The 20,609-nt window shown below is 40.9% G+C and overlaps 1 protein-coding gene across 1 annotated transcript in view; it reads right to left on the bottom strand.

The window, feature by feature from the left end:
- LOC119339338 overlaps positions 1-16,709 on the bottom strand; it is a 32,939-nt gene extending 16,230 nt beyond the window's left edge. The window contains exons 1-36 of the mRNA XM_037611443.1: positions 16,416-16,709; positions 14,562-14,665; positions 14,316-14,450; positions 14,181-14,231; positions 13,890-13,984; positions 13,701-13,818; positions 13,186-13,287; positions 12,765-12,947; positions 12,519-12,679; positions 11,727-11,897; positions 11,161-11,244; positions 10,772-11,087; positions 10,580-10,684; positions 10,401-10,496; positions 10,229-10,296; positions 8,641-8,761; positions 8,382-8,558; positions 8,090-8,299; positions 7,646-7,755; positions 7,127-7,223; positions 6,830-6,928; positions 6,592-6,744; positions 6,444-6,518; positions 5,868-6,362; positions 5,425-5,754; positions 5,217-5,345; positions 4,948-5,061; positions 4,683-4,867; positions 4,494-4,602; positions 3,458-3,601; positions 3,040-3,333; positions 2,190-2,843; positions 1,897-2,097; positions 1,153-1,256; positions 195-484; positions 20-104 (exon numbers count right to left, since the gene is read on the bottom strand). Of these exons, the coding sequence (XP_037467340.1) occupies positions 20-104; positions 195-484; positions 1,153-1,256; positions 1,897-2,097; positions 2,190-2,843; positions 3,040-3,333; positions 3,458-3,601; positions 4,494-4,602; positions 4,683-4,867; positions 4,948-5,061; positions 5,217-5,345; positions 5,425-5,754; positions 5,868-6,362; positions 6,444-6,518; positions 6,592-6,744; positions 6,830-6,928; positions 7,127-7,223; positions 7,646-7,755; positions 8,090-8,299; positions 8,382-8,558; positions 8,641-8,761; positions 10,229-10,296; positions 10,401-10,496; positions 10,580-10,684; positions 10,772-11,087; positions 11,161-11,244; positions 11,727-11,897; positions 12,519-12,679; positions 12,765-12,947; positions 13,186-13,287; positions 13,701-13,818; positions 13,890-13,984; positions 14,181-14,231; positions 14,316-14,450; positions 14,562-14,665; positions 16,416-16,512 (6,062 nt within the window). The 5' untranslated portion in view covers positions 16,513-16,709. The remainder of the gene's footprint in view (positions 1-19; positions 105-194; positions 485-1,152; positions 1,257-1,896; positions 2,098-2,189; positions 2,844-3,039; positions 3,334-3,457; positions 3,602-4,493; positions 4,603-4,682; positions 4,868-4,947; positions 5,062-5,216; positions 5,346-5,424; positions 5,755-5,867; positions 6,363-6,443; positions 6,519-6,591; positions 6,745-6,829; positions 6,929-7,126; positions 7,224-7,645; positions 7,756-8,089; positions 8,300-8,381; positions 8,559-8,640; positions 8,762-10,228; positions 10,297-10,400; positions 10,497-10,579; positions 10,685-10,771; positions 11,088-11,160; positions 11,245-11,726; positions 11,898-12,518; positions 12,680-12,764; positions 12,948-13,185; positions 13,288-13,700; positions 13,819-13,889; positions 13,985-14,180; positions 14,232-14,315; positions 14,451-14,561; positions 14,666-16,415) is intronic.
- Between the last annotated feature and the right edge of the window lie 3,900 nt (positions 16,710-20,609).

Genomic DNA, 20,609 nt, shown 5'->3' with positions numbered 1-20,609 from the left:
ACTAAACATAATCACAGACATTGGGGTGAGGAAATCGCCGAAAATGGCATATCCAGATGGAGCACGTGGTCGCCAAAAAGAGTAAACTTCATCCTTCACATTGCCTACAAACGAAGTCAAATTCCGTAAGACTTGATGCCTGTGGACTAAACACTAGGAGTATCCAATAACAAGACTATCAGCATCTGTCTTACCCTGCATAGTTGTAACTTTATCGAACTGAGAACACATCATTGACATTTTCTTTGATGACATCCTGAGAAATGCTGAAATTTCTTCCTGAACAGCTAAAAATAGTCTCAGAATACTGAAGGAAAAATTCATATATATTTCAGAAACCAGCAGATGCAAATTTGTTTTTCCAGATGCATTTGAGTATTTCATGGACATGTCAAAGGGTTCTATGACTCTGATGCCATTACTCTCCATCTTTAAACCAAGTATGTGTCCACTCATATCCATACTGTCGCCCTTCATTACAAGCCTGCAGCACAACAAATAGTTAGAATAAATATGTGTTGCAGTTCAAATTGCGCCATTAAGATGCTGAGGAGTTAGGTAACAACCCTTGGCATATGCCGGATTGCGGGGGAAATCTCCATAAGAAGGTGTGATATAGTAATTTTCTGGAAATTGACTATCAATTTATTTTCTGCTACGATGGAAATATGATATCTATATAAAGTGCACAATCTGGCTATGAGCAACAGCATAATCCATTCCATCCAATTTGCAGTTGTATATTCAAATTTCTCATTTATAAAAGAAAGGAGGCAATGTGCAGCTGTTGAGAACGGACATCCATTGCTAATTTGTGACAACTGTTACTTTATTGACAAGATTTCAGGAAGTCCATACTGTGCAGTGCCCAAAAAATAACAGCGCATCTACATTAAGACCATGGAAAATTTTGATATTGAAATTTTGCAGCTGTACATAATAGTGTATGCAGTGTTCATGGCTATTTCTTTCATGCATTTGGAAATGCATTATGCACTCCCTGGAAGCAAAGACATGCATTCCCAATGGCCACTAAAATGACATAATATGGTCTTAATCTCAGTCTATTTTTACTGAATGGTTTAGGTCAGTTCTAAGATTAAAAAAAAAGAGAGAGATCTACATTTATCCTAGGGGCGCTAAAAACTTAACCTGCAAAATGCATCTGTACGGGCGTGAATAACCTTTGTCGATAGCGCCACATTTTCACCAGCATTCCTTGATGTGCTGTAGAATGTAAGCTCTGGTCCAATAGCCTGAGAAGATAGAAGCTCAAGTGAGATTACAATCAATGAACGGAATCATGTATGAATGCTTCAAAATTCACACCCAGTTATAACCAACTGAGTACCACTGGACACCAGTTACTGGCATAGCCACACAGGGTTAAAAGATTGCAGATTCAGCAATGGCTAAATTTGAATTTAAAATTAGGTATTTGAGCTATCCAGTTACATTAACATGTTGGCGAACTGCAGACTTAGTAGCTTAGAGAAATTTCCATGCAAAGAATGTGGAACTGCCACAATAAGGCACAAACGGCTTTGGCAGGCCTCATTAAACACCTGGCAATCCATTGCAAAACAAGTGGAAAAATATGTGCCTAGTGGGGCATAGAAGTTCGACCTTAAACAAAAATGAAGCAAGATACCAACTCAAAACTCCAAATATCCTGTTTGAGCAGCATTTTTCTTATTATCACCAGTAACCACCTGGAACCGCTACTGAACTACCAGAAGGAAGCACTGTTGTAACAAGATCCAGGATCTTGATGATGATATGTACAAAATAGCAAAACCATTCACAAACGATTTTGAAGAATCAAAGCATCTGATTCGAGCCTACAACATAAAATCCAAGTTTATCTCAGCCATGGCTAGATATGAAAAACAATACCTGTAGTTCAATTATGAATTCTGTCGATCTGTCAGAACTTTCATTTTCAGCAATGCCTTCCGGAATTTCCTCATTAAGAATTGACTGGAGGCCCTCCTTTTCGGGCGCATTTTCTCTTACTAGGTAGACATGGTCATCTTCTGATGCTGAGTACCAGCAATCACTGCCAAGAGATACACAGGAGTCCAGATACTCACCATTCTGCAGCAACATATTGCATTTTAAAATGAAACAAAAAGTATATTGCAAAGAAGAAAGTAGAAACAAAAAAGATTGAAAGCATAGAACGTTACCACTATCTTGACATTTCGAAATTGCAATGTCTTACCACCGAGCACATGGATGAAACTTTCAGCACTAGGGCTTGAAAGAATCTCCCCCTCTCTATCCCGCAAATATAATTTACCACCATTTCCGTCATAGATAAAGTGCTCAAATTTTTCATTATCAACAATCAGAGGTTTCTGAGGTGAAAGACTAAAAGTTGAATGCTCCTGGTAATAAACTTTATCAGTGAACACGACTGGAGATATCATGTGTAGAAGGTCCTTGTCTTCATCATTGGATAACAGGCTGCGAGCAGATGGCACAAAGAACTCGACTATTGCTAGTAAGAAGTCAAGAGCCACAAGAAACTTGGGTCGCTGAACGCATACGGAGACAGAAGACGAGGATTTTCGCAAGATAGCATCAAAAATGAGCATCGAGGGGATTGGCTCGAGGCCTAGATCCTTTTGTATCCTTCGTTCACCTGAATCAAGTTCATTAGGGTTATCATACCCATCGGCAGATGATGTGTCTCTGACTGTTGCTGATTTCCCAATGGCAAGCCTTAACTCATCTTTTGTTCCTTCGCGGTCATCAAAAACAGAAAAGCCTTTGAGTGTAGCGAAAAGGAAAGTCTCCTCCCGTGTATTTGATTTATAGAGAAGCCAAGCACCACTTGCCTGAGAACAGAATATTATATTATCATGTATACTAGTTCAATTAAGTAAAAAATGCAAGAATGGGCACTGCAGTTTCAGTGATACTACTACAGGTGGTACTATATTATACTCCCTCCGTCCGGAAATACTTGTCCTAGAAATGGATAAACTCAAAGTGAGGGACTGCACATGGAAATGAAGTGCTAAATATGTGTACCTGCACGCTAGCCAGAGGGGAATCCCTTGTTGATCCTGAATGCAGAGAAAGCTCGACCAGATTTATTGAAACAGAGAATTTATTTGCTATCCATGTTTCTGTATCTTGGGACAGGTCCTGAATACTTTCAGAAGAAACAGAAGCTGCAGAAACATGAGATTCCGATGTGGAAGTTCCATCTCGAGGACCATCCAGAGCAGGCACAATATGTGGTGTCTCAGCAAAGTTTGACGCCGCACATTCAGATATAACTTCATATTCCCGATTGGATAATGCTGCTTTCAGAACATCCACCTGACACAACGTGGATGAAAAATGACTATCACAATGGCATTCCAATTAAAAGAAGAAGCAAATAGTAACTTTTCTTATGACCATGGAATTTTAAGTAAAGATTCATTCTGAGAAAGTATGCTACCTTAATTGCTGCCTCCACCACTGGCAACTGGTGCATCAGATCACGCAATGATCTATGAATCTCAACGGAGAGACCTTTCACATCCTGTATTATAGTTTCACCCCGCACCATATCCATACCAATGGTTAAATTTATGTCTTTTACCTACAAAGTGTGCAATGACAGCTATAAGAATAATTATAAGATCAACAGTAACAAGAACAGTAATCAGACTTGCAATAGCAGTGTTCAACTGTCAAACTGACACTGCTGAACGAGAAGTGCAACATGAAAGATATTGTACATATAATTCATCAATACATCAAAGCAGAAGAATATAGTATAGAATCAGTGAAGGTTACTACAAGGTATAGGCGCAGGGTATCATCATGCCTCCGAGATAAATCATAATAGGCACGATCAATTGTGGTTTAATGGCATCGTCAAAAGGGTGTCGAATTTTGGTAGTGAAGAAGACAGCTTCAATGAGATTTACAGGATTGTCCTCAACTTATACAAATCTTATTTTTAGAAGATGATCACCCAAACATAATATATACCACAACAGCACCAACATAGCTCCCTCCACTTCAATCTAGACCTCAGAAATATAAACAAATAGTCTGACGGAAATCGTACTTTATCCCCTAAAGTATTCCTTTCATTCCACATTTACTTATTGTAAACATCTTCCAAATTGTGGGCGGAAACTCCCAAAAAAGGGGGTTTGCTTGAAAACAATTTGTTCTCATCAGATCTAAAGAGAAGACAGCATAACCATTAACGTGTGGTCTCATTTTCACCCTTCCATTTTATTCTTTGTCCTTTACTTTAAACTTGAAGGAACAAGTATGAAACATTGCTGAACAGTTGTATTTTGATGGAGCAACCCCAAATTAGCATACATGTAAAAGTTTCTGATCAAAGATTCTCACTGGGCAATGGCTAGGCTAATCCCTGTTTGTATATATTTTTTTCTGATATTATAAAATGTTTTAGTAGGTTGGTCCCCTATGGTGGCCGTCCAAATAAAAACATGTAGGTGCAGTGGACTTACCGTAACTGTTAAAATTTCCAAGTGGACAGCACCCATCTCATTCTTGTCACCACCTATCCATTGGAACTCATTTTGGATTGTTATGTACAGGACATCAAGCTCCAAGAAGCTGCAACCATAAATAACCATTTATTAAATGCAACAAAGATAGGTGAATATAAAACATTATATACAGAGAGATATCCTTACTCATGACTATTAGTATCATGAGGCATAACAATTATAGGTCTACTGAAAGAAACATCCAGCTTGAGGGCAGGCGATCCTTCCATATCAGTTTTGCTAACCCACTTCTCTGAGTTAGTTACATTGTCTTTCAGCTTTACGACACCATCAGAACTTTTAGGGACAAGACCCATGAAATAACCAGTAAGCTGCACACATAAAGAAAAGAAGAGAGAACCCTTAGGTCATTGACAAAAAGGAGAACATAGATGAGCTTTAAATAGCATACCTCTTGAACAAAACGGTTAAGATAAACAATTCTAACTTCGGAGAGCTTCCCTACAAGACTGTAGTCATACCCACAGTAGTCTTCGTCACCAACACTGTATGAACAGAAGTCAATCTGCACAAAGTTTTAAAGAATTACCTTACTTCCTCAAGTCAGGAAAAATGCTTATTCAAGAATAGGAAGACGTGGAGTATAGAAGTTAAGAGCAGTTAAGAGCTACATCTAGCCAAGTAGTGACTCAAATAATACAACAAGTAACATGGTAGTACCTCCACAAAAGATCCTCCCGGATTTCGCATATCACAGACCCAAAAGTAAGGATGGTTGCTACGAAGACTATCATCACTTATTTTGAGGTTTCCAAGTGCAGCCTTTATACTGAATGAGGATGTGAACACCTTAAATAACACCAAAGATAGTCAGTTATGCAAGGTCAACTAAACCAAAATCAATCATATAAGCTAGACATGCTCATACCTTGATATCAGTTGAGAGGTTATTTTGTGACAAAGTAGCAAGTAGATCACCATTTTCCTTCATCAGTAATACTTGTGCCTCTGCCATGCTTGATGTAAGATGAAAAACTACTCTGCTTTTACCTTTAGACAGCAACCTTTTTATGACAGGTTCTGACTCCAGATCAGATTTAGGCTCCTCAACCACATTATCAGACTTAATATCATCTGTGTTTCTATCTTTGTCGCTATCAGGGTCATTTGCAAGATTAATAGCATTCATAAATTCCATGATTGCAAGGACAGTTGGCCGATGACAAAAGAAGGTTAGAGTAGCAACACTTACAACCACCTGGTAACAAAAGGAAAAGTCAGATATCACAACTGCCGTTGGGAACCCGCTCAGTTTATATACACACTTGAAGCCTTAAGTGCTGAATAACTTTTAGATATTAAGATATTTACCCTGGTGTCCAAGTTGTTGTACTGGAGAGACTGCTGATCATATATAACAATCTGAGCTTTCACAAAACTATCAGAAGTACCACTTCCTTCGGAAGTGAATCCAACCATTTTAATTTCACTGCCTGGTAACAAACCAGGAATTCGACTAAATGCAGGGGGTTGCAAGGAAGGGAGGCCAGTAGGTAAAACATCTTGGGAACTAAAATAATCTGATATACTCCTCTCTTTTAGCATAGGTGTTCCAAATTCGTCAAAATCATCTGATGCTTCAAAAAACCTTTCCTCGCTGTCACTTTTCTTTAGTGGGGCGCCTTTAGTTTCTGAACTATTCTTTCGAGCAGGAGTGGGATTTTCTTTGGTTTGCATACTGTTGATGAAGGACCTTGCCAAGTACCTTGGTACAGGACTCCCTGGGTAAAAATACTGATCTTCAATTTCCAGTGACCGCAAAAAAGTGCCAATCAGTAGGTCGCCACCCTTCATTGAGAGTTCAACCTATTTGTTTGCACACAAAAAATTGGGTAAGTAAAATGAACCACGTATCAAGGACTGCATGTACATAAGGGACAGGTATACCTGACCACCAACTGCTCGAAATTCAAACAAACTGCTCTCCTTAGCCAGTAGTACTTTTTTTAGCCTGTGGTTACTCTATAAACAGTAAAAGTTACATCATTAACAATAGATTCAAGATTACAAAGAACATTGGGTAACAAAAAAATACCTCATAGCCACACGAAAAACAGATCTTTAGTTCATCAAGAATACCAGCAAGAAACAATTTTTCTATGTTGACAACATCAGGAAGACTGCCTTTGAAAGAGCGAGCTTCTGATGTGAAAGCAGCTTCAGGAAAATTGGAAACTGTGGCAGAACCCTGCAAGTATGCTAGTTATTATCTGGATAACAATAGAAGACAAAATGGAAACCTACGCAAAAAAGGGGAAAGGGAATGGGAGTACCGATGCACGATATATAGCACCCTGCAAGCGGTTCTGCCATATTTTTCTTGTTTCCTCGCTGTCAAACAACAGTATCAAAGCACCAGTATCTTCCAGAATCTGCACAAGAAAATCAATTGAAATCATCAATTATGTCAAAGGGATTGCAAGAACCTACGACTCTTCATTGCTATAGTTGTTCGTTGTGTTAATTCTGCCATGTCATTGCTGATGTAGAAAACCATTTGTAACATGCCCGATTACAATCTTTTAGAAGCTAATGAACTGAATATAATAAGCTCAGCTACTACACCGTTCCTTGGGATTGACTTGACCAGAGTCGTGCAGTGCCACAATATTTTGCACACCATTTGTAAGCTCAGTAGGAACCTGATGAACTTGCTTCCCACTTAAACTGCACCGCAACACAAATAGATGAAAAGTTAAACTCGAAACAAATATCCAGGCACATAACACAAATAAAAAATATCACAAGTCAATTACATGATTACATCACTATCACTATCATAGGCATAGACAAAAACGGATTGAGCTCCTTTATGGAAACATCGAAGAAACTAAGCCATGTGATATCACAAGGCTGAATCACCACGAAGTCTTGAAGCAACCAACATTGAGATAAAAATATCTAAGAATCAAGGCAACTATTAAAGGGCAACCTGGTGCATGTAGCTCCCGCTTGCGCAGGGTCCAGGGAAGGGTCTGACATAAAAATCTCAACAAAAACAAAAATCACTTACGAGCTAGAAAACTCAACTTTAACAGTAGCTCTAAATCAAAATTTGCATAAAAAGTAAGTGTGGGAAAGTGCACAACCTGGACCATTGCTTATATGTTGTAGACTCTGGATTTTCAAATACATAGAGAAATGGCCCCACTAGCCGCAAGTATCTTCGTTGCCAAACAGCCTCTCGGTTTCCAACACCCTAATAACAGGTCATAGAGAACTGTTAGAAATAGTAAAATCAAATTTATTAAGAGGTCTACTTTAAAATTGCCCTGTGGGCACCATTATTTAAAATTTTGGATTACACAGGACTAAAATAATGTGCACAACGAGGGTTTGCAGCTTTAGTTATTATGTTAGGGAAAAAATTGAACATAAGACACAGGTCACTGGCAGTAGGGTGCACAGTACGCCGAAGGGGTGGTGGCAATTATCAATTAGATATAGAAAGCTACCAACTGGTGACAGATGGATTCTATTTTAACCTCTTAGCGATAGAAGGAGTATACAATTCTGTAGAATAGAAGCCAAACCTTCCATGTAAGAAGAGAAGACCATCCCTCAAAGTCAGCCTGATCCCACAAATGTGCAAGGTCTGAACTGTTATTCTCACTATTGGTGTCTTGAAAAATCTTTAAAATCTCCATCAATCGATGATAGCGTGCCGGAGAGAAATGAAACCCCAAGGAAGGCACCCGTACTGCCAGTCTTGTGGAAGGATATAGTGAACTTTCTACCTGGATCTGCGTAACAGAAGGATGAGTTATACCCACTGTTATTTATTCTTTCTTTTGGGGGGAGGGCGGGCGGTGGACTAGTACGCACCTGCTGAAGCTTTAAAGCAATTCCACACTTGTCGATAACTGGCAATAAATTGACTTCTTTAGATGTGTCATTCCAATGGTAATCACCATCCACCAGAAATGCAGATACATCATTGAGCACCAAATTGAAATTCAAATACATGTCCTGCTCTTCTGAAGAATATGAATCCCATATCTCCTGAAGTGACAAGAAACATCAGCAACAGATAAATTCAACCACTTGTAGATATGAAAGTCTTACTTCAAAGAGTAAACATGACCTCTGTCCGAAGAATTAAGTTTCCAAGATCAAGCAAAAGCTTAGTCTCATGTACATCATCCGGGCGGAACTTGGTAGGAACAGTAATTTTAGGAGCAGCGATATCCAGATTCAGTGAAAACCTAGCAGAGATTATATGTGGATTCAATAGCCATTCAGAAAAACCAATACAAAGAACATACAGCTAACCTTTTTAAAATAATACTCCATCCGTCCCAAAATGTAAGACCATTTTTTACACTATCATAGTGTCAGAAATGATCTTACATTTTGGGACGGAGGGAGTACTTAACATCGGAAAAAAAGATATAAATGTGAGAAGTAATTGAAATGTATATCAACAATGCCTTGATAACCTAAATCGGCTTAGTTGATAGTATTGAAAAATACTTATAATATAATCTCGTTTTGGGTATTCTTGTCTTTCAGGCTGAAGTAAGGTAGTTAAGACACTCTCCCCTTGTTGCAATTGAATATGCTTCATAGGCCACAACTCCAAATTTAATTACTAGGTTATGGCTACTAATAATCATTTGTCATTACTCACAACAAAGATTACCGGCAGAGCAAATAAAGAGACATCTCTATGAAAAATGGGATTCTGAGAGACCAGTCCACGAATATACAAGAATACATCTAAAAAAACGAGTACAAGGGGATCTTCTAGAACAACAGTACCCTATTTTACAGGGCTAGGACTCATATTGGATGAGGAAGGCACCGCGAGGAATCCAAAGTTCAACCGACTAAGGATCTCAATCCCTAGGTCGGAGTCATCTATGAGCTGAACTTGGAGATCTTGCCTTAACGTCCCAGACAAGGCACATATTTAAAGACCCAGAGAGCGCTGTGAAACACTAGCTATGCTGAAGCCACAACAACCAACCCTACCCCTCAAGGCGCACGACTGCTACATCGAATTCGAGGAGGTGCCCCTCAACTCAACCCTGACGAGTACACAAACTTGGTCAGGGAGCATTTAGACGGTGCAGTTAGTATTGACCACTACCGCCAAGTCCATAATTCAAAAATTGATGAAGTCCACATAATGGAGCTCAAAAGCCGATTACCAAATCTACTTTTTTAGCATCTTGAAACCGCACATAAGAAATATTCTGAATGAATCACCTTACAATAAGACAGCTTTCTATTTTGTCGAACAAAAAGTCGAACCCAATGAACAATTCCATTCAAAGGAACGTTCTAGAGTTTTTTCCACTATATTCGCGATATTTAACAAAATGGAAGAAATTCTTCACGGTTTCTAGAGTTCCGGGATTACTTCACTGATATCGATCGTCATTACTAGTTTAAATCCCATCTAGATTAGTATCTTCCACCTACCATTAAAATCCCTCGAGAGAATAAAGAGAAGAAGCCAGGACATAAGCTTTTGGTCCTGGCGTCGCTTGCTCACCCTACTTTCAATACACATACCCTCCTATGCAGGATCCATGTAATAGACAACTACCGAGAAGACCGCTGAGATCTCGTTTAGCCCACAATCCCTTAAAAATTGGTATCCTATAGTATCTTTCTGGTGCCCATCAAAGAATAGTTCTTTCAGTAGTAAAATAATTCATACCAACCTGGACTGATCTTTTAGAACACGTGTCATTTGCTGTTGAGCGGTGCGTTTCACTTCATCTAATGTCATCTTCACAAATCAAAAGATATGGTTACTCAATAGAAGAGATGCAGAAGAATCAATCATATTATCATATAAACAAATCGTGCTTCAAGTGAATTATGAGTATATACCTGTACAGCAGCAGCAGTCTCCAGTGCAAGGGTTTGGCTAACTGTAGGGCTACTCTTGAAGAAGGCAACGATTTGGTCAATGGAATCTTTCAAATACTGCCGGAATAACAACAATGATCATCAAAGGGTAAGACAAGCATGTGCACACTAGAGGTTTTTAAAGGATAACTATAACTCACAGTTATATAACAAGGAGAAGCCCTGGCTGTAAAACTCCAGTCCAGTTGCTCATCAAAGGGTTTGTAGGAGAAGACACCAACAAGAGAATCAACAACACTTGCACTCTGGTAAGACATATAATGATATCGTTCAGTCATAAATGATTTGAATAACTTCTAAAAGGTAAAATTACAAGAACAAAATGGTAAAACCTCAGCAAGCAGGCCATATGGAGATAAAAGTTTGTAGGAACCAAGCTTCAGATCAAAAACTTTTGCCTCTGGATACATTTTCAAGTTACAGCGGAAATCTTCACATGAAAGATCAGCAAGGCACTCTGAACCATCAATGATAAGCCTTGATGCATTATGTTTCATGCGTATTTCAAAATAAAACTGCATCAATTTCATATCTTGTTGAGCAGGAATATACTCCGTATTTTCTTTGTACCCGATTATCCTATTTAACCTTTCCCAATCTTCATCACTAAAACTCTTTGAGTCTCCATCATCCTTTGAAGAGCCAGTCCTATACGCAGAAGAAGTCATTAGTACACAATTGTACAATACAGAGAATGCGAGTTTGTATAGATCAGACAGACCATCCAAATGACCACCAGGACTGCTTGTTTTGTTGAGCATGCTGTCTTTCTGCTGACTGTTCTACAAACTTGTGGGCCAGCATCCTTCACAAAGGAAAAAAAGATTAATATTAAGCAATGAGCAACTCATAGAGGATCATGCAGTTGAAACAATTGGAGTGAAACTACATAGCTCAAATTCAATGAAAAAAAAGCCATATCGCGCAATGTTCATTAGATGATTCTATGGTTCGTTCTCCTCAGTGGTTCGAAACTTATTCACTCTACATCAGAACTGTGCAGGCATAACGGTTCAGATATGTCTTTAAAGAAAGAACAACTTCGGAAGGAATGAACAGCGCGTTCAAAAAGAGATATTATGCAATAGTTGCATGCAAGATAACAATATCATGTGAAATGAGGTTTACATGTCAGGCATGAAGTAATTTTAAGAAGGACCAATGGAACATATCAGTATTCAGATAGACCTCATTCCACATTATTATGAACTTCTGAAACAAATCCTTAACGGTGAATATCTACAAGATAATCTTCATAGAGCATGTCTCAAAGAACAAACGTACTACCTCCATTGCAGAATAACTTCCATATCTAGTTCACGATCCAGGCTATTAATCTCCTCATTATCTTCAACAACCGGACGGCTCATGTCAGACTTCAGAAGGGACGCATATAAAGATACGTATGTCTTTCGAAGTCTTGCGTTTCTCAGTAGTTGCTCCCAAGATAGACTTCCACTGCATTAACAAGATATATCAACACGAACCCAATGAGAAAATCAGGCACAAAAAAAGTAGACCATGACATTACATCATATAGTCAATAGGCCGAACTCAACATCGAATATATATAATTAATTATGAAGGGTGCTTCACGAAACAGAATTATCCAATGAGTATTCTAAAGGACAATACTATAATGTCGTAATACCTAAAATCAATCGTAATACTGGGGCTTTCACTTAAATAGAATGGAGCCAGGGAAGGATCCCTGATTTTCTAAAAAAATTATAAGGTTCAATTGGCAAATTGGCAACTGATGTGGCTTGGTTCCTTTGTTAATGCTCAATTTATTTCCACATATATGTTTCACTGTGTGCATGGAAGTGCAGTTCTATCAGTACGTTGATCGGCTCACACTGAATGCTAGTCTCATCACGATTAAAACGAAATTTCAGTAGGCATGTAGGGATTCCTGTTAAGTAAACCCAAACATAAATGACCATTCCTCCATAATACAGACACAATCTTTTGTTATGTAGGAGAATATCATAACTATAAACTGATAAACAAAATACCTATACATGATAAACAACAACACATAATCCATACACACAGAAGGTTGTAGAACCCATGTACCTTGCCTTCTTCATTTCATGAGTCACTACTTTGTATGCGTACTTCCACCAAGACTTCGGATCAGATTTCACTGGTAAAGATGGTCGGTAATGAGCATATCTCAGCCGTTGATTAAAAGAAGAAAAGTTATCAGCCATCTTCAAGATGTCCCTGTAGCCATCCTGAATTGAAGAAACCAGTCTACCATTAGCATTGCTGCTTTGTCATTTAAAAGAAGACGGGGGTGGTTGGCCAAGAGTTAGAAACCTTCGACAAAGACAAAGTAACATCATCCAAATCAACAGCAGCATTTTGCAATGCCTGTCCGCTTCTCTTCGCTTCATCAATGTGTACCTTTGTATATTTTGCTTTGCCAGATATAGGTCTTAATATGTAAGTGTGAGCTTTTGAAGCAGTACTAGAACTATCTTGCTTTCTGAACTCAAAAACCTGAAACACATTTTGTGAACCAGTAAATATTCATCAAGCGAAAATAAACTTATTAGACAAAACCAATGAAAGCACAAGACCCATCCTCCAATGCCTCAGTACAGCACAGTATCTGGCCCTCAAGGTTCACCATGTAGCTGTCCAGTTAGATATTGTACTAAAATAGACAACTGCCTACATGTAGAGCTTCACCCTCAAGCCCTACATATATTTATTAGCAAATACAATTGTAAGCTACCTGACTCCATTCTGAAGGCAGTAAATCTTCCCAGGGTTTATCCACGCTCCAAGGACTGCTATCAGAATCAAAATACAGCGCCAGACTCTCAAGTTCAACAGACTGCAAAACCATCATATATAAGCTATCAACATGCAAGAATCATAAATACGACTATCAGAAGCAAAACAGAAGGCCCAGTAAATGAATCTGAGGGGGGAATATGCAATCTTTCTGTAACTTGAAGGATGCATTCTCTGTTAACATCAACGCATTATCCCTTCTAGACGTGCAGAATAATTTGTGTAAAGAATCAACGCAGTATGAGAAAATAAGGAATTTGAATTGCTCGTCTTTAACACCTAGTATTGTCCACAATAGCTTTCTATTCTGCGATTCAGAAGCTGGTTTCCAGTCCTCACCTCCCTTTAGGGAAGTCTGGATTCACAGAAGCAACCAGTAGTAGACCTTGTGTATTACTTTGTATGCCAGTATTAATGACTGAACCAAAATGTTGTGAAGTTAGGAGAATATACCTTCTTCACTCGTTCCAAATCTCCACCAGTGGCAAAAGTTTCCTTCCCATGGTCATCCACAGTAACTGCTGACAGCTTTGAAAGTACCAAACCTGCTGCGAAAGGGTGGCCTGGATTGCTACAGAAAAAATTCATGGTATTCTTATATGCACCCTGAAAGATACATCCACTAAACAGAAATTTAAGTACCTCTCTATGTCTTCGTATCTGATGTGAATATTGCCAATGGATAACTTGATGTTTCCAATCACAGTGCTAATAAAAGACCCAAGCCATGACGAATTCTTCAGGGATGATGAAAAGTTTGAGTCAAAAATTTAGTAAAGCATAATCATGTTAACATGGTCGGTTCCCAAGTCCCAACCCACACAACAGCAGGCAAAACATGGTCAGATTGAATATCCAAGCTATGTAGGTAGTTCATCATCACAGTACACAAATATACACACAATTATAAAAAGGCCAAGTACCAACACGTACCAGTTCGGAGTTCAGTTGTTGCTGGCTCTCCAATAATTTCATTTCCATCTCCTGTTTCGATAAACAGTAGGTCACTAATACACAGTTCAGGCAACAACTGCCAAAATAACTTAACTAGTGTCAAAAATTGCTCACCCTAACTCTAGTTCGTTTGACCTCTTGGACAGCATCCTCACTGCAACCTTCAACATCTGTTGCTGGTTCAGCTAATATAAAAATACGATCAAGATAAACCAAAACCGGCTCTTGGCCAAGTCTGCTCCAAGGGACCTAATAATCATTTGTGCAATCATCCTTTAGCATACTCGATAATATCACACACAAAAAACCATCAATGATTAAGGCAAAATGATGCGGATAACCTAAGTAACTACTACAGACCTTGAGCTTAACTGAACCAAGGAAACCAGCTTTGACTTTCACAGGTAACTTCAATGAATTGAGCGCCTCAGGCTTCAACTGCATGTTTGTGAGTTCCACATCACCTGAAATATTATTGCAGAAAACACATGAAGTAGAAGAGGGCCAATATCATTATCAGAACATGAACTATAGCCAGCAGAAGGAGAACATGTGTGCACACGTGTGTGCGTAGAATGTGTATTGGCTCACGATCATCGCAACATGGCAACCACTGAAGCAAATGTTTGACCCAGCAGACACACCCATTGCCCAATTCCACTACAGCACCAGTTAATTCTACAGCTTCCAACTATCACAAGATTTTCTTTCGTTAACTGGCGTAAGCAAGTCCTTTGTATGACTTAATTGTCTACACTCCGTCTCACAAACTTTGCTACTTCTAACAAAACTGATGATAGAGGATCAATTCCATTGATTTTATGCACACAACCTACATCAGTTAAGTGAACAATACCCTGACTCATATTTTGTCTTCCTGACTCTCTATTGTTGGTTGAGAGAGCAAGTCCCGCTAGTGGGGACCAGGAACTGCATATATCACATTATCCTCCCAGCAATCATCTGACATGGGCTTGTAGAAGGGGGCGCGATGTGCTGAAGGATGGGATCCAGAGCCTCGCCGATGTCGGTAGACAGCATGGCATGGTTCAGTGTCAGCAGCCAGCTCTGGTACCCACCCCGTAGCTCTGCCATTGATAGGATGACCCACCATAAAATCATATTTCTCTTCTTTTTGCCAGAGTCCAGATGAGTGTATCCCATCACCGTGTTCCAGACAATCAGATTTGAGGATCAGCAGAATAGGACAGGCATGGTCAAAATACAGTTCCTGGCTTCAAAATGAAATACATCTTATATACGCAGTTTGTTCCATGTGGTACAGACACATTTGGTACTAAGATTACAACGCTAAGCATATTTGGTTGCACAGCAGCATCTCAGGGATATATGTTATCCAGAGTTTCAGGGTTCAGCCATATGCATTGTTATTGCAAACATGTAAGTTCAAGGGGTATCCTTGAGTGACTAAATGGAGATATTTGACCAAGTGACATGAGTATATATGTTCGGGAACATCAGTGGCATATTCACACTATCTACCAACAGGCAAAGGCTCACACTAGCCCTCTCGGCCCTAGCTGATGCAACCAGTGAATTACCACCAAGTAAGCTCTACAAAATACAGTAAGCCATCACAACACTGCCCAATGTCTCAACGCTACAACTGCAAGTACAAACACAGAAACACTTAGAATATGAAAAGAAAAATGTTGGATCCTCTCTGAACATATATAACCAATGTTACGCCCATCAAATCCTAATACCCAATTGGCTGGGCATACCACAACATGAATGTATTTGTTGCATGAATATTCTCTCGGAAAATAAATGAAGAATAAAGAGTTCTATGATCAGAGGGGGGCACCGGAGCATCCAACTTCCACCTACAGTAACCAGCTCAAGCTCGCTACAATGCCATCCCCATTGCATCCATTCACAACACCAACAGACAGTGCCCAGACGCTGCCTGCCAAAACGAAGCATGCGCACCACACTAAGCTCGGGTTCGACCTCACAACAGCCGTTCCACAGCAATCCGCCACTGTTACTAGAAACATTACTCACAGCAACAAGCAAAGCCACGCAGACGAACTGAAAAACGAGCCAAAATCAGCCGCGAGCGCTTCCCTGATCACCCGCGAGGAACCAATCGGACTGAACCAGCTAACCAGCAGAGCGGGCTGAAGCGAGCGTGGGGCAGTACTGGTGTGGGGACGGGGGAGGGAAGGGGAGGGGGCGGGGGCTCCTCACCTCTCCAGACGCTGATCTTGAGGGCCTCCTTGCTGAGCCCCCGGACGTAGTTGCCGAGGTACTTCTGCAGCAGGAAGGCGACCTGGTCCTCCAACATCTCCGCCGCCGCCGATCGTCGGCGACTGCCGACGCCGCCGCCACCGCGGTGGGAGAGTTTTCCGGCTCGGGGTTCTCTCGGGACGTGGAGCGATTCCGCCTTCGCGTGGAGGAGAAGAAACTGCCGGACTCGCAGTAGAAGCCCACAGGTGTGGAGTCCTGCTTTTTTTTTCCTTCTCGGGGCTCTTTTTGTCCTCGAGGGGAAGAAGAGGCACGGAGGAGATCGCTAGAAGAAAGAAGGTGGTGCCGGATATGACGGATGTGCCCTTGATTTTGAGCTTATTAACGGATGGTACCTCACTGCGAAAATAAAATATCTTAAGTGGGGTCTGTTGCCAGTGATGCGAATTATGATTCTCTTTTTTACCTACTCCCTCGGTTCCAAAATAGATGACTCAACTTTGTATTAACTTTAGTATAAAGTTGAGTCATCTATTTTAGAACGGAGGGAGTAGCTGTTTGCGTACTACTATGTTTTATCAGCTTGCAAATGACCTTTTTTTTGTGGTGGAAAGAAAAATTATTTCGGAGGGCATGAGTTGGCACTGTGAGACCACAGCATTGGTCAGTCAGATTTATTTTTATTTTCATAGGAAACATGTCGGATTTATTTACTTCAAACCTGATTTATTTACAAATAATCAATGCTTAACTTTTTTGTAATAATAATGCGTAATTCTTACTTGCAGTACTGCTTATAGCAAATAAATATGAACACGCTATAGAGAAAAAGCACGCATTTCTTTATTTAATCAAGAAATAAAACGCATTCGGAAACCGCCGGGACACGCGGCACGGTAGAGTTTCGCGTGGCAGTGCTGGTTTGTTAACTACTCTGCTGGTAGGCTCGAGAGTCGAGAATAACCACGCCGATTCCGTTTCGAAAAAAAGAATAACCACGCCGAGCAAGGAGAAGCGGCCTCTAGTAGCACTCTGCACCATGGATGCCCAGCGCATTGACAAAAATACTTGTTTAATTTGACATTACAGTTGGGAAGCGCTCGCGGCTGATTTTGGCTCGTTTCTCAGTTCGTCTGCGCGGCTCCATAGCGATCCATCTCAAACAGCTGTTTAATTGGCATAAAAGATTGCGACGATCTGTTCGTAAAATACCGATAGTACAGATGACGCGATTCGACAGGCCACGTATGTGGATGAATAGACCGTCGTCATGTACGCGAAGAAAATACTGTTAAGAATCAAACTAGGCGTACGCCTGATTCTTCTTCAAGGTGGAGGGAGAGTCGTTCGAGTCCGGCTGCAACTTTCTTTCTTCGGCGGCGTCGTCTGTCAACGTCCGGCGCCGGGACGGCGGACGCGCGCTTTGTCCAGGGACACGCAAAGGCTGCGAGCTGCTGCGTGCGGCCACGACGCCCGCCTGCGTGTTGGAAAGGGCTCGTCACGTGTTGCCCTTCCTTGACCTCCGCTCCCGTGCCCGGCGCCACCTGTTGGTTCGTGGTGTCGCGTTCGGTGCCACGGAGGCATCTAGGCGATGCGATCAGTCGGCGGAGTTCGGTGAGCCGCTCGGTCCGAAAAGCAGGACCTCTCCTCTGTGCAGATTTGCATTAAAGGTTCGTTTTGTAGCTCCAGGAGGGATATCTGCTGCGCAGGGTTGCCCTTTCGATGATGCTTGCAGTTTTTTTTTTCTCCTTTGCGAGAGATCCTGGCAGAATCACAGTTCACTGGTCACCCTCGTTCAAATATAACAAGTTCACAGATCAAAGTGGCACCGATTGAGCACGTGCCGAGTGCCGACTGTCAGATGCTCCTAGCAGACAGAAAAATGGCACTGTGGTAGCAAAAGATGGATGGAATGGAGAACTACGCTTTCAGTGTCAGGCTGGCAGGTGGCTCTACCAGTCTACCACGGATGGATATCGCATGTCGGCAAGACGCGATGCAAGCCTTCATTGGCCACAGCTCTATTGGGCCATCCATGTTCACTTTTAGCGATTTTCTTTGTCGTCCCTGAATTTTAAAGCGGCTGATAGCCGATTGACGGTGACGGACCCGAGAGGGGTCACCCCTATTTCTCGCTTGACGCGAGACAGGGGGAAGCGCTCGTGTCTGTCGGAGCCAAGACGGGCAGGCCCAGCCGCGCGGGAGCCACGGTCTGTTTTTTGTTTTTGTTTTTTCCGGTTTTCTGTTCTTGTTTCTTGATTTAATTTTGTATAAGAAATAGTTATTCTTCACCCCCTCTATTTTAACATTAACGCACCGTAATTTTACGTTCCGTAATTATTTTTATTTCAGCATAAAAGAGAACGTAAGAAAATATATAATTGCCATAAAAATACTTTATGTTATGTAAAATTATAAACATAAAACATAGTGTAAAATATACATAAATGCAATTTTTCTAGTCTTATGACCATTTTTTGGTTTTATTATGCCAAATTTTACGTAGTGAATCAATATGAATGTAATTATTTGTATTCCAAATGTAATTTATTTATGAAAAGATCGTAGATTATTTCGGGTGAAGAATAACTTATGGCACCTGCTACGGATCAACCAAGTGATTTCCTGGGGAAATCAGTCGGGTGTCGAGTCGTTGGATCCATTCCCTCACAACTGTTGGATCTGCCAACGCATCGGCTAAGAAAACAAGCACGTCACCGTGGGGAAGGAACACTACCCCGGCTCACACCAGGAATTGCGTCCCCTCGCTGCTAGCGCAAAGATGCTCCACCAACGAGCGTCAGCGATGCTTCATAGGAGGACCACAACAGGGCGGCGGAGATCCATCGCAACAGCCCGGCAGCTACCGCACTACTTCACTGGAGCACCACCGCCAGCATGATAGTGCTCCATTGCAGCACCCCGACAGCAGTCATATGCTTCATCGCAGTGTCACCGCCGTCGTGGCCGTGCTCCATGGGAGCACCCCGATGGTTGTTGTATGCTTCATTGTAGCGCCACCACAACCGCCGCATGCTTCACTGCAGCGCCACCGCTGGTGCGGCGATGCTCCGTCGTAACACCCCGATGGTCGTCGCAAGCTTCACTGCAGAGAAAGGTGTGTGGGTCCCAGCATGACGTGTGTCGAGCGGAGAGAGCGGTTTACGCGAGGAAGAAATCATCCGGCTAAAAACAAATGTTTCCCATAACTTATCCTGCACCCTGGGCGATGAAGAGTATTACTATGCATATATATAATGTCGAGCAAGTATTTATAAAATGTTGAACGATTATTTAGAAAATGTTGTACAGGTATTTGAAAAATGTTTAATAAGTATTAGAAATGTTGAATAAGTATTTGAAAAATGTTGAAGAAGTACTAAAAAATGTTGGACGAGTATTTTAAAAATATTGTATAGGTATTTGAAAATGTTGATCAAGTATTAAAAATGTTGAACAAGTATTATAAAAATGTTGAATAAGTATTAAAAATATATATCTGAAAAATACATGTATTTCAAAAACTGTTTGACAAATACAAAAAATGATACTACTTTATAAAAAAACTATAATATGTAAAAAAGCAGACATCTAAACATATATTTTTAAAATTTTAATCATGTATTTTTAAATGATAAACATTTATGAAATGTGTTCCTTCTCCGCGCGGAAAATGTATAGGGTGTGTGTTGGGAAACGTAGCATGCAATTTCAAAAAAATTCCTACGCTCACACAAAATCTATCTAGGAGATGCATAGCAACGAGAGGGGAAGAGTGTGTCCACGTACCCTCGTAGACCGAAAACGAAAGCGTTAACTTAACGCGGTTGATGTAGTCGAACGTCTCCTCGAATCAACCGATCAAGTACCGAACGTACGGCACCTCCGAGTTCTGCACACGTTCAGCTCGATGACGTCCCTCGAACTCTTGATCCAGCAGAGTGTCGATGGAGTCGATGAGTTCCATCAGCACGACGGCGTGATGATGGTGTTGGTGATGTGATTCGCGCAGGGCTTCGCCTAAGCACTACGATGATACTATCAGAGGAGTAAATGGTGGAGGGGGCACCTTACACGGCGCGCTAAGCAGGGAGTCCTACTAGGACTCCACTCCTAGTAGGATTCGGCCCCCCTTTATTTCCTTCTCATGAAGGTGGAAAGAGGGAAGGAGAGGGGGAGGGGGGAAGGAAAGGGGGG

The sequence above is a fragment of the Triticum dicoccoides genome, chromosome 1B, assembly GCF_002162155.2.
Source record: "Triticum dicoccoides isolate Atlit2015 ecotype Zavitan chromosome 1B, WEW_v2.0, whole genome shotgun sequence".
In the NCBI taxonomy this organism is placed as follows: domain Eukaryota; kingdom Viridiplantae; phylum Streptophyta; class Magnoliopsida; order Poales; family Poaceae; genus Triticum; species Triticum dicoccoides.
This window is presented reverse-complemented; position numbering and strand designations above follow the sequence as displayed.